The 13,033-nt window shown below is 42.3% G+C and overlaps 1 protein-coding gene across 2 annotated transcripts; it reads left to right on the top strand.

Moving 5' to 3' along the window:
- Positions 1-2,560: 2,560 nt before the first annotated feature.
- Positions 2,561-12,167, top strand: wipi2 (WD repeat domain, phosphoinositide interacting 2). Of its 2 annotated transcripts, none has more exons than XM_063471447.1 (12): positions 2,561-2,800; positions 3,613-3,695; positions 6,502-6,671; positions 6,785-6,881; positions 7,565-7,662; positions 8,719-8,811; positions 8,959-9,029; positions 9,139-9,246; positions 9,358-9,522; positions 10,216-10,323; positions 10,417-10,514; positions 10,751-12,167. In XM_063471447.1, exons 1-12 carry the CDS (start codon positions 2,727-2,729, stop codon positions 10,861-10,863), a joined length of 1,278 nt encoding a protein of 425 aa, XP_063327517.1. In that variant the 5' UTR covers positions 2,561-2,726; the 3' UTR covers positions 10,864-12,167. The 2 variants fall into 2 exon arrangements, with proteins under 2 accessions (XP_063327517.1, XP_063327516.1); XM_063471446.1 differs by having other exon boundaries at positions 9,139-9,252.
- The last annotated feature ends 866 nt before the right edge of the window (positions 12,168-13,033 follow it).

Genomic DNA, 13,033 nt, shown 5'->3' with positions numbered 1-13,033 from the left:
GACAGTGACCTGACAACCATATTTGTTCAGGTAAATAATAATTTAAAATATATGACCTAAAGGCAACCAGCTGCCTGTGGTTAGCCTCACTGCAAACATTCAAAAGTCAGTTTTAAACACTGCGTATTTGAATGTATTTTAAACTAACATCCTGTAACGCAGCTGGTAGATTGGGGTGTGGTGACAAACATCTGTGTAGGCCAGACACTCTGGTTTCTGTCTCCTACTGTAATCGCCTTTAAATTTCTCAAATGCCAGGATTGCAGCTTTGCTTTCTGTTTGAAAAGCCAGATATGTCTGTACATCTCTGCCCATCATGTTTGTGCTGACAGACCTTTGGAGAAGAGGCGGCCACCCGGCCCCTGGAAACAGCAGGCTGGTCCAAAGGACACGGCTGACTCAGATCGATGAAGGCGCTGGAGCAGACGAAGAAATGAAAAGCTCTGGGTGGAGTCACTGTGGTTATAACAAATGTATGCGCGATGCTCTATAACTGATCTTGATTGTGTAAAAAAAAAAAACTAGAGTCGTCACCATGGTTATGAAAATGCTAAATATTGTTCATAATGAGAGTTTAAATAGTGTTTAAACAGTCCAAATAATGTTGACAGGAGCCTTAGACAGAAACTGGTTAAAGATCCCTGCTGTTAAAGCCAAGCTTCCATATGTTTTGTGTTTACCCTGGATACACCAGACTTTCAACGAGATCAAAGGTCATTGTTCTGGCTGTGGGCACACAAGCCTCACCCACCTGCTGTTCAAATCTTCTGTTTGCAAGGGGCAGCCAATGGGAAGAAAGGTAAGTGGTGTTAAAGAGGAGAGAGTTTAAACAACTTGTTCTACACAGAATGAACTGAAAGGCTGCACTAATAATAATCCTTCTTTATACTGTGACTCATGCAAAGCTGCTCTAGTGGAATCTTTGTAGGTACACAGAGTAAGTTCTGGTTAAGTAAGTTCTGGTTAAGGTATGTTTAGTTTACTCGTGTTCTTGTTTTCTTTGCTTTTACCCCTTTTGCCGACTAGGTGACAGTATTTCTACCTTATACATTTCCTTTTTGTTTTGCCGGGAGATCCTCACTGATAAACTGTCTGGATAGACTGTCTCATCCTGGTGTTTCACTTTACCTGTCAGACTTGCGTGAGTGAATAATTTCCACTCCAACATGCTCAGACTTACACCTGAAACTCCAGTGAAACCAATACACAGACAGAAATTCTATGACTCATGCTCTAAATTACATTTCAGTCAGCGGATGGGATCACTCGCTGTTTCCTTTTCATCTCACGCCTTGTACTTTGTTGTTCCAACTGCCAGAATTTGGGACTTTTGTCATGCTATGTGAAAGTTTTCAGTCCAGTGCTCCCACGTGAGAATTCACAGAGGAAAGAGAAAGTTGTTCATTTGAAGTCATTGAAGGCATTTGCAAAAGCACAGAAAGCTCCAAATTAGTGGCTTTATTAAGCTTCATTTTCTATTTTTCAGTAATATGGCATACTAAAAGGAAAAAACTTGGGCTACTCAGACATATATGTAATACAATTTTAATATCTGATGTTCACATATGTTGAAAGCTGCTCTACATGATCCTTTCAGCATCTGTTAAAATGTTGTAAACTGTGGCACATTAACTGAAGAGGCAACAGATAATGGCTAAAAAATGCTGATGTATGAAATGTTGCAACTCTTTTTTAAAAGGCATTACTTAGTTTGTACTCACTTGCCTCTCTCTAACACAAAGATCTGAATATGTGAAAGTGAAAGTGTCAGTACATTGAGTTTTTCAAATCTCACACTGAGTTGTGTAAAACGCAATCAGTGTTCTTTTAGTTATTTCGAGGTTTACTTTGCAATCGAGTGTAGAGCAGGAACTGCACTCAGTAAGAAATAAGAAGTGCAGAAATTCATTTAAAAAAGAAGTGACAAATAAACACAAAATTTGCACATAAACTGTAGATTGAAAAGGGTTCAAATTAGAAAGAAAAACTAACTTTTTATCGTTTTAACCATTCACTATAAACTATCGTCATTTTAGGGAGGATCCTGTTGCCTCGATTGATGATTGTTTATATATATTTAATAATTTAAAAAAGAGAATAACAAGAGGTTAAAATTTTAAACTAAATTAAAGCTAAAATAAAGATAAAACATTATAATTTTTCATGCTGGTGTTATGAGGAGATGGGAACTGTAGAATAAATACTTGCTAGCAGCGCCTCCATTGTAGATGACTTTTACACAATGTAACGATGGGGGGCGCTGGTTCTCTGAAATCCTCAATGTACAGTGGAGTCTTCTGATAGAGTCGTGATTGGTCCTGGTTTCTGTCTCCCTATTGGCTTAAACAGGACAGAAACCGAGATACCAGTATGTTTACCGTTTTTTACCATAATTTTGTTTGTGGGGTTTTTCTTTATTTAAATGTTTTGTTTTTGTTCATTTCATATTTTTGTTTTGTATCGTTTCCTGTTTAGGGTCCGGGGAGCTCATTTATTAAAATCTGTCATGGCCCTTTAAAGGAACTGCACGCTGTGCGCATAACGCATGCGTATTGGGGGTGAGCAACAGCTCCTGTGGAAAACAACAACAATCGTTAGAGCAGAGCAGAGCAGAGCAGCAAACAGAGATGGTTCCGTAAAGCTCAACACTTCTGGTCCTTACCACTGTATTCAGTCCAGCTGCTGCTATTTCTACTGAAGCTTTATACGTCGATGGTGCCGAACCCATGAACCTGGCCAGTCAAAGCGGAGACGCTGGCGGAAGCCAGCTGCTCTTCGCCAACTTTAACCAGGACAACACGTAAGGCAGGGCCGGGGAAAGTGGCTTGGGATCGGATGGCCTGTGCTGTGAAACTAGCTAATGCTAATTAACCCAGCTTGGACTTGTCTGGACGCCTAGCGGGGTCACAGGAATGGATTTGAAATCTCCTGGATGTGGTTTTTGTCATGCTAGAAAAGACTATCAGTAGGCGTAGTGTTTTGGGTTAGCTACTCTTTTAAACTATCCAGTTACCTTTTATTTTATCAGATGCTAGCATAGCTTGCTAGCTAGCATAGTGCTTTGTGGTCCGAGGCTAACTAGCAACATGCTCGTAAATTAAGTGTGCTGTAGACGCATATTTGCTACGGGTAATTGTAATTACTTATTCAGGCTAGCTGTAGATAGAAATAGTAAAAGCCAATTAGATTTTTCTCTGTTTTGGACTCATTACTGGTGAACAGCTGGAAGACTGCTGGAAATTGTTGTAGGAAATTGTGACTCGAACTGGGTCACTGTATTTGTTTTAATATGATTAAGATAGACATGTCGAATTTAAACTCTGTCATATACTAAATTTGCCGGTGTTTGCTCTCAGCAGCAGAGGCCTGGTATTATTGCAACACAGCGTTAGTCGTGTGATCACAATCACACTGAGACCACAATGACCAATGTATCTAGGTACGCGGAGTTAGCCGAGATCACTGAAATTAGACCGAACCCCCCTGTTTTTCATTGTGTAGACGAATACAATGTGGCTGTAACAACGACCACAGAGTGCATTGTTATTCAGTGTGTGTCTGTGTGACACCGTGCTTGGTCACTGCCACGCTTCCTTTCTGTGTTATGTACAGGTCCTTAGCTGTTGGCACCAAATCAGGATACAAGTTTTTCTCCCTGTCCTCTGTGGACAAATTGGAGCAGATATATGAATGTAGTAAGTATAAACTGACCTCTGTTCTGGCTTTGTACTACCATCTACTCACCTGTTTGTGTTTGTTTTCCTCATCCAATCACTAAACAGAATGCACACACAATAGTTGCATGCAGTTAGCTGTTTTGTGTTTTGTTTTAAAGGCATGCATTTTTTTTGGTTAGTTTGTTTTTGTGAAAGTGAGACTTGGGTGTAATGGTGGTGGTAATGGTGCACGAGGCTGCATAACATGAAACTCTTTCCAGTAATTTAACCACACATGTGTATGCTAATGGCGTAGACAGAGTAGGCCCCTGTTGCGGTGGTCCTCGATGTCGCTCTTCCTCTGCCTCTCCAGTTAGTCTTCACTCCCAGGCACAGATTCCATCTGTGCTACCTATGACTGATGTCGATGACGGCGATCGACTGCACACTGTAGAGCTGAAGCAACGTTCAACAGGTAGATAATCGGTCCATGCGGCGTAACGCGAAAAACTGCACAGGGGAAGGAGGACACTGCAAGGTTTGCCTGTTATAAAATGGCCGACTACCTTTACCAGCTGCAGTCTGAAGCAGTCCATCTGCAGGACAGAGACTCGCTGGAGAGGCTGCCAGATATACCTTTATCTAGTTGTCCAGATGTAGTTGGCCATTGAGGTATTTGCAGCGGAGCAAATAATTTGTTTTAAGTTAGTTGGCTTTAAAGGTACTTGTCTTATAAAAACTGTTACTTCATTGCTTAATTATATTTTATGAGGTATTACTGCATTTTTTTCCTGTTAGTTTGGAGTCACTATACCACTAGTGCAGTGCTTTTACTTTAAATAATTAATGAAGTATGTCTGCCCTTTCCTCTCACTAGTATGCTTAAGCATCAACCTTCCTCCTTGTATATGGACAAAGGTTACATATGATTTCTGCTACATCTCTCTTATTCACCTATATGTTGTATTCTGACTTTTTTTGCTAATTAATTTATATTTAAATACCAAAGAAGAAGACGGGAGTAGGTGATTTAAGTTTTATAGTCAGCACAAGAGAATGGGAAAGCCATTTCTCAATTTCTGAACACCGCTCGTTCGACTCTTTCATGAAACAAAGTGTTAAAGGCTAGCTTTTTGTTTGGTTTGGTTTTTGCACCCTAGATAAGAGAAGGAAAGAAGTTCACACAGTCTACCTATAAAATGCAAAACTATCCACATCTGTACTTCTTGAGCAAGACCAGACAGATTCCAGCCCACTCTGTATTTTTGGATCATTCCCTGGAAGTCCCTTTCTGACCACTGGAACTGTGCATGCTGCAGTTTCACCACAGACCTCAAACTTGCAAGCAGATAAACACTGACCCTTTTTTCCCTTTTTTTGTGTGTGTGTAAGAAATCATTGCTCAATATTCCTAGGACCCTGCATCATGAATTGCCCTCCCTCTGCAGAGTTCTGGACTCAGAGAGAAGATGTTTAGATCAGGGGTGGAATACTCCAGGCCTCTAGGTGTAGGTTTTAGATAGCACCCTGGGTCAACACACCTGAATCAAATGATTAGTTCATTACCAGGCGTCTGGAGAACTTCAGGAAGTAATTAAGCCATGTAAATCAGCTGTGTTGGATCAAGGACACACCTGAAGCCAGCAGGACACCGGCACTTGAGCCTCCCCCCCCCCCAGTTTAGATGAAAAGCCCTGAGTTGCATTGCATACCAGAAGCTTTCTTCTTGGCCTCACCAAACCAATTTTCACTCGCCACGTGGACCACTTGGCTTCCTACAGCTTGTCCCACTCTTCAAAATGAAAATAAAGTTTTAAGGATCACGATTTGAGACACTGGAGGAGATCCAGCAGGTATTACAGAGGCGCAGATGCAATGTGACCTAACGCGACTTCCATGGAGTGATCTAAAAATAGCAGCCACGCTGAAGATGGTCAAAGAGAGAATAATCGGGGGGGTCACCAATATCCCCAGTCCCAGAATGTTTTGCTCACATTTCACACACACTGTTACATGTTGAACATTAAACAAAGTTTAAAACTATGAGTAATCTGTGCAATTAATAATTTTTTTTTCCCCTACCTCTTGCTTTTGTATTTCCTCTGGCTTTGAGACAGCAACCGATACCGGCTGCTGTTGAAACCTTTTGTTTTCAAATGTCAGCCAATCAGAAGACAGCTTCCTTAAATAGTGGTTCTCCTGTTTGTGGCATGTCCCGCTTCCACAGCTGTGCACCATATTCCACAAATGTTATTAATCATCACTAAAACAAAAGAAGATTTAGGGTAGACACATTGGTGTAAGTCTTTAGCTATGAAGAAAATCAGCAAGTGAAGAAGCAACAATGCGTAGCTCAACAGCAGTAACTGAATGTGTAGGTAGAGGCTGATTGGTTGAAAAGTTAGCTTAACTAGAAACGGGGAAACAAGGTAGAGCTCACCACAAAGAGGAATGGGGAAAATGCACTCACTGGGAGCAGATAGGTTACTGTTTTTAACATTTGGTTTCACTTCACCGATGAAGTTTTTTGAGTTATTTCTTCTGGATAGCACGTATTTCCTTTGTTGTATTTTTGACACTGCCCCCTGGTGACAGTAAACGGGTATGTGGGTCTGCACAGCGCTCTATGGCACCTACAGGCTACAAATGCACTATCATGCTTGGAGCTTTATTCCTTTGCTCATCAGCTGATTATTTATTACAGTATTGTAGTTATTATGGGATGCTTTAATGTCTAAGCCCAAATTGTCAAACTGTTTAAGATGATCTAATCCTTTAATCACATAAGTGATTATAAAATGTCAGAGCACTGATGAAATAATAATTTTGTGTCCGTCTCCTGCAGCTGACACTGAGGATGTGTGCATCGTGGAGCGTCTGTTCTCCAGCAGCCTGGTGGCTATAGTTAGTCTGAAGGCCCCCCGGAAGCTCAAAGTCTGTCACTTCAAGAAGGGAACTGAGATCTGCAACTACTCCTATTCAAACACTATACTGGCTGTGAAGCTCAACAGACAGGTAGGCCAGGGGTCGTTTGCAGTGTTCATGAATACGAAGAGGCTTATTTACCCTCTAATGATGACTTTGTTTGCTAAGTACACACAAGTTGATGTTGCGTGGTTCCTCCACAGAGGCTGATTGTGTGCCTGGAAGAGTCGCTCTATATTCACAACATCAGAGATATGAAAGTGCTGCACACTATTAGAGAGACTCCGCCTAACCCTTCAGGTGAGTCTGAAGAAACAGTCTATCATCATCATCATCATATAAATAGGAAAATATAGTGAATGTAAATTTTTTTAATATGTGCTTTTTATAAAAGTTTACCTTTTTTCCACTTTACATGTATGTGCTTGTATTGGGCCTCATGAATATTTAGAAATGTACAAATATAGTTTTGTCCTTCTCGTGTGTCAGTGAATCAGAATCATTTTAAAATGAAAGGGAAAAAATCTTGGGCTTGGGCCTCCATGACTGTGTATGTAGATCTGGACTGTAGCACAGGTTTAAAAACAAATGAATAAAACTAATCAGAAGAGAATAAAGAGCTGGAGTAAAAGGACCATCTGTTCAGTAAGCCCAAGATTCATACGTAGCTATTCAAAATTTGTTTGCAGAGTACAACTCAGATTTGTGCATAACGTGTGCTCACGCGGTTTATGAGTGAGGCCCACTGAAAGCAGTAATATAACTTTCTCATATCAGCTGAGAAGTGTCTCCTCTTTCATTTTCTCAGTTTATTTTGAACAGTGTTGTTTTGTCTGCCGCTCTCAACACTAAGACTTTTCTTTTCCCTTTTTCTTTCGTGTTACCGATACCATTGTTGTAGTTGGTTGTGTTGACACACGTTTTGTTTTTTCTCTCCATCTTTTTTTACTGATTAGTTTGTCTTTGTGCTCGTATCTCTCCAGGATTGTGTGCCCTTTCCATCAGCAATGATAACTGTTACCTGGCATACCCAGGCAGTGCTACGATAGGAGAGGTCCAAGTGTTTGACACAGTCAACTTGGTAGGTGAACCCAGACAATGATACTTTTTGTGCTCCTGTTTTTAAATAAAGCTATCATCAGGATTTATTACAAAGCATTTTCCGGGGCATACGCTTGCTGTGCCACAGTAGTGTTTCAGTTTCTGACGAATGTCTGCGTAGATACTCAGCCGTCCAGGTCATGGTAGCTTTGAGTGCTTGAAAAGAAATCAGCTGGATTTCTTTAGGTTCATCAAAGAGGCTTCCTCAGTTTTAAAACTATTTGGGCTGAGAGGTGTTTAACACCTAGTGGGGGTTTTCCACTAAGGGTTGTTGTTAATCATCAGCCAAGTTGTGATAAAAGACTGGGTCATTACCATCACTGAGCACCGAAGTGTGAAACCTCTGTGAGACATTGCCCCGCCCAACCATTGTGTGGCTGCTGAGGTCTCCTGAGGCACAGTGTGAGTGTGAGCGGGGGTAGAATAGCCTGTAACAGCAGATGTAGTCGCTCTAGTCGGGGCACAGAGCCGTCTGCCTGCAGAGAGCTCTGTTGTCAGATGGAGGCAGTGCTGTTATTGGTCGGTCAGCCAGCTGCAGTGAAGAACCACAGTTATTACCTTTAAAAGCGTTGCTGGTTAATTCAGCTGTCGCTCTCTGATCTAGTCAACCAATCACCATTCAGCAAATACTTAACTCATGCACTTCCAGCAACACACAGTGATGGAGGAGTTTTGGAGGACTGCACGGCCCCTATGTCTGACCAGAATCACCAACATGGTTAATTGATGGTCTTTCATAGTGGACGTGGATGACCTCCTTTACTTTTCCATCTTCTCGGCCTAAAATGTGAACATTTGCATCTTTGAAAGAGCGACCTTTGTCTTTAACGTGCAGGCTTAGAGTTGAGTCTTTTCCTCTTCAGCTGGTTCTCCTGTGTTGTGCCATGTGTTTTGTAAATTGGTGGTTTGGCTTCTCCTATATAAAGGTCTGAGCACCCCTGCAGTGTTTATTGTGCGTTTGGCTGTTTTTGTCTGAAGGTGTTTCTGGGCCTGAAAGCAGGTTTGTAAAGTAGTTAATCTGTGTGTCGTTTTCCAGAGAGCAGCAAATATGATTCCAGCCCACGACAGCCCATTAGCGGCTCTGGCTTTCGATGCTACTGGAACTAAGCTGGCTACAGCATCAGAGAAGGTAGTTCAGCTGCTGTGCAGGACATTACCCTGTCATCTCCGCAGCTAATTTTGTTTTCCACATGAGAAATGAAGATTTTGATTCTTGCATCCTGTAATAGTGTTGCAACTCTGTACATCTTGTGCCTTTTTTTTCACTTCCTCTCAGGGTACAGTCATCCGTGTCTTCTCGATCCCAGAGGGACAGAAGCTCTTTGAGTTTCGACGAGGAGTCAAGAGGTAGACGGCTCATGCACTGCAGTTTTGATTCTTCGTAACATCTGTGCACGCTTTTGTACGTGTTTACCATCTCCTCTGTGCACGTGTGTTGCCGTGCTTGTCTTCTCAGGTGCGTGAGCATCTGTTCGCTGGCGTTCAGTATGGACAGCCTGTACCTTTCTGCCTCCAGCAACACAGAGACGGTCCACATCTTCAAATTAGAAACACAGAAGGAGAAGTATGTGTACGTAGCTGTCTGTCTTTGGATGGCTTGTTTCGTAGCCACTTATCAAGCTGCTGCTTCCTCCAACGAAAACATGCATCTCACATTCTGTACGTGTACGCTCAGGCCAGCCGAGGAGCCCACCACGTGGGGAGGTTACCTGGGGAAGGTCTTGATGGCGTCCACCACCTACCTGCCTTCCCAAGTCACGGAAATGTTTACCCAGGGGCGAGCCTTCGCCACCGTACGTCTACCCTTTTGCGGACATAAGAATATCTGCGCCTTAGCTGTGTGAGTACACACTTTCCACACTCGCAGTGAGCACAAATGCAGCACTGCATTTGAGACATTATGAAATTGTTACTTTTCTTATCACGCCAGAGAAAGGAAAAAAAATGTGAAGTAGCGTTGACTGAATTTACAATCACGGGTCATACAAATTTTCTAGCACATTTTATTTATGTTGCACTTTGATTGTAGGAAGTTTTAAAATACTGCCTGATTTTAATCTTTGGTCACCTTTGACCTACTTTTTTTTTCCAATTTAAAGTTGTAGTGAGTAGTATTAATAATTAATTAGTATTAATAATAATCAAAATAAGTTTATACAAGGTGGTTTTCCTGAGGATGTGCAGGCTTCTGTCACTCTGCCTTTGTACCACTTTGTATGGAGAGCTGAAGTTAGTAGCATTTCCATAATAGGTCCTGAGCTCCTGACAGGCACTTAAAATAATGCAAATACTTGAGTAATGTAACATCTGTCATCTCTGCCACTCCTCATCTGTGTGCCAAGGAATCAGAGGAGGAATCTAAGAATAGGAAACTGGAAAATATTAATGAGCTTGTAGGATTCTTATTAGCTGCTTGGTATGTCACATCTGGTCCTGAAGAAGAGAAAATGCTGAAGACGATAAATGTGATTGACGTGTTGGATTGGATTGTGGATCTTTCATGAATCTCCATTTTTAATTCTGAAAAAATTAGGATTCAGAAGATTCCCAGGTTGCTTGTAGCAGCGGCTGATGGCTACCTGTATATGTACAACCTGGATCCACAAGAGGGAGGCGAATGCACACTAACGAAGCAGCACAGGTAACACAGCATTGGCAGATTGTGGCTTGCTTTAGCTGGCTTTAGCTTTAAATTTTTGGGAGTTAAACTGAGGATTTCCGTCTTTGGCTTCAGGTTAGACGGGAGTACCGAGCCCCCCAATGAGATCCTTGAGCAGGGGTCACATGATCGCCCACTTGTGGCCCAGACCTACAGTGCTGCTGTCTCAAAGGGTAGGTGACACAGTATTGATATCTTTCTTTCTTTTTTTCTGATTGGGGGAAAAAAGGCAATAGGTAAATAAAAACTAATAATAAAAACGAATAAAGACTTTTTTCTTTTTTGTAAAGATGGCTGTTCTGGAGCGACTATCTGTAATTAAGTTGTGCAGAAAGGCGGGACAAGTTTGGAAGTGATCCAATCAGAAGAAATCTCCTCAATGTTTTACTTGTGAACTCTTGTTTCCTAGGTTACTGTGAAGAGCAGGGCGCTGTGGGAGGGGTGGGGCTTGACGACGACCTCAGCGACCTACGCTTAGAGGAAGACAACGAGCAACCGCCGCTCATCCTCGAGACCGAGTGACTGGACTGATGGCTGTACCCACCGATCAGAGGGCTCCTCTGGTGCTGCTAGAGACACGTGACCCCGAAAGGGGCGTGGACAGGATCAAAGATAGAGGCGGGGAGGGGGGAGTGTCTTTGTTTTTCTTTTCAAGTGTTCAAGAGCCTGTCCGCCAGTTTGTCCATGCATCCGTCCGTTCACATACACGTCTTCTTTTTTTCTTTTTTTCTTCCCCCCTTCCCTCCCTTTTCCCTCAGTTTAGCCTGAGCAGGCCAAACTGAAGCTTTGCATGTACATGTGCCAAAAGCTTAAGTGTGAAAATGAGTATCTGAGAGTGTGAGTGTCATTTAAAAAATAAAAAATGTAGCTGTGTCTCTGTTAAAGACACACTCTCACACACACAGCAAGCCCTGTGTGTGTGAGTAGAAACCGATTGTGTAAGTGCCTCTCTGCCCCCGCTGTGATGGCTTTCTTGTGTTTGAGAGGGGCGACCTCTTTTCATTGGCTGAATAAAATCTTCTTTCACTTGTTCAATCTTAATCGAGGGTGTGTGCCATCTTTTCTGACCCCTTCCCCTCTCACACACACACACACACTCTCTCTTGTACACTGTCCTGCAGAGGGCGGGGCATCAGTCTAAGGTTTTTGGCATGAGGCAGAGGTGTTGACGAATATGTGTGTTTGTTTGCTTGTGTGCGTGCGTGTGTGTGTGTGTGCTCGGGCATGTACATTAGCAAACCATCTAGTCATGAGCTTTTACACCTGCCCCTGCTCACTTTACCTCATCCAAACAAGAGGCTCAGTAGACCTTCTCCTGCCCTCTCCTCCCTGTCCTCAGGCCTGCAGTCATTGGTTAATTTTTAAACTATCAATCTTGTTTTTTTTTAAAACTACATAGCTAATCATAACCAATGATGTGTCATGCGTATGAAAACATGCATGGTGTTGTTGATGTGGTACTGTGTCCATACATCTAAGCGGTGGCTGGTGATGATCGACGGAGAAAGGCAGAAAGCTCGCCGGTCTCTTAACAACTCATCCTACTGTATCTTACTCTGTACATTATTAGATGTGGCGAGATATCACTGTATCACACAGGGATAGTGAGTGTTTGGCCAACGAGCAAGCTGGGCGTCATTCGATTGTGATCTGGAGGTCGGGCTGAGCCTCATCTGGTCCGGGATGCTGCATGATTCCCCAAATAATCCTTTTCAGTGTGTGAAGCCACCGGGTAAGGATTAGACGTGGGAGTTTGGAGTGTCGGGCATTTTCTAATGATTTTGTATAAAATGTGAAACATTCATCTGAAACTAAAATAAATTCATGTTGATGTATGAAGTTAGGTGCCTTTTGTTCTTGTTGCACTGGCATCTTGCATTCATTATAAAGAGCATCTTAGGCAAACTGAATGGGAGGATGTGTTAGCCAGCATCACAGCTACTGGAGCAATAGAAGTCCGGTAAAATCCAGCTTTTATTTTTTTTTAAGCATGGGAATTTTATACTTTTAGGTGTTACCACATAATTTCAGACATCCTCTATGCCACACTGTACTATTACTATAATATGTATGTGAAAGAATGACCCCTATTAAGCAGAAACCTTTGACCCACAGACCAGAATGCCCGAGTGAGAGCAGTGTGCTGTAACATAACATCACATCTAAAAAATAGACATGCCTCCCATTTCAGTTTAAAACCCTTCCTACTAAAAGAGCATGGGAATGTGTGCATGCTCTGTACATGTCAGTGCTGACTTCATGTGGGACTCGAGCCCTGCCCGTGTAGGTGAAAAATACTTTTTAGCTTTCCATTGCACAACCACATGTGGCTTTGTTTTTTATAGTACCCCATGTTTCTCATATGTGATGTGGGTTCCCCCTTCCAACTGCCTCAGTCAGAATATGCTTTTTTTCTTGTCTTTTTTGGGGGGGAGGGGGGTAATGCCAAGAGCCATATTGTCAAAGTTATCCTGACAGTACAAAAGCAATACTTACACCCTTACTTTTTCCACATGACATAGCAGCCAGGTGCTGAAAATCAAATGCACTTCATTAACTGATCATCGGCAAGTGTGAGCACCTATAAAAGGAGAATTTTTGGCATTGTGTGTTAATACAATGCCACGAACTTGAACTTCAAAGTAGTCCAGAGTTAAATATTATGCAGTGGGACGATGAGCTGAAGAACAGC

The sequence above is a fragment of the Pelmatolapia mariae genome, linkage group LG4, assembly GCF_036321145.2.
Source record: "Pelmatolapia mariae isolate MD_Pm_ZW linkage group LG4, Pm_UMD_F_2, whole genome shotgun sequence".
In the NCBI taxonomy this organism is placed as follows: domain Eukaryota; kingdom Metazoa; phylum Chordata; class Actinopteri; order Cichliformes; family Cichlidae; genus Pelmatolapia; species Pelmatolapia mariae.
This window is presented reverse-complemented; position numbering and strand designations above follow the sequence as displayed.

Bases quoted from the DNA above. Each gene is read 5' to 3' on its own strand.
- wipi2 (XM_063471446.1), top strand. From the start codon at position 2,727: ATGAACCTGGCCAGTCAAAGCGGAGACGCTGGCGGAAGCCAGCTGCTC. The intron at 6,672-6,784 runs GTAGGCCAGGGG...GTTCCTCCACAG, and splicing joins CTGTGAAGCTCAACAGACAG to AGGCTGATTGTGTGCCTGGA. The intron at 8,812-8,958 runs GTAGTTCAGCTG...ACTTCCTCTCAG, and splicing joins TGGCTACAGCATCAGAGAAG to GGTACAGTCATCCGTGTCTT.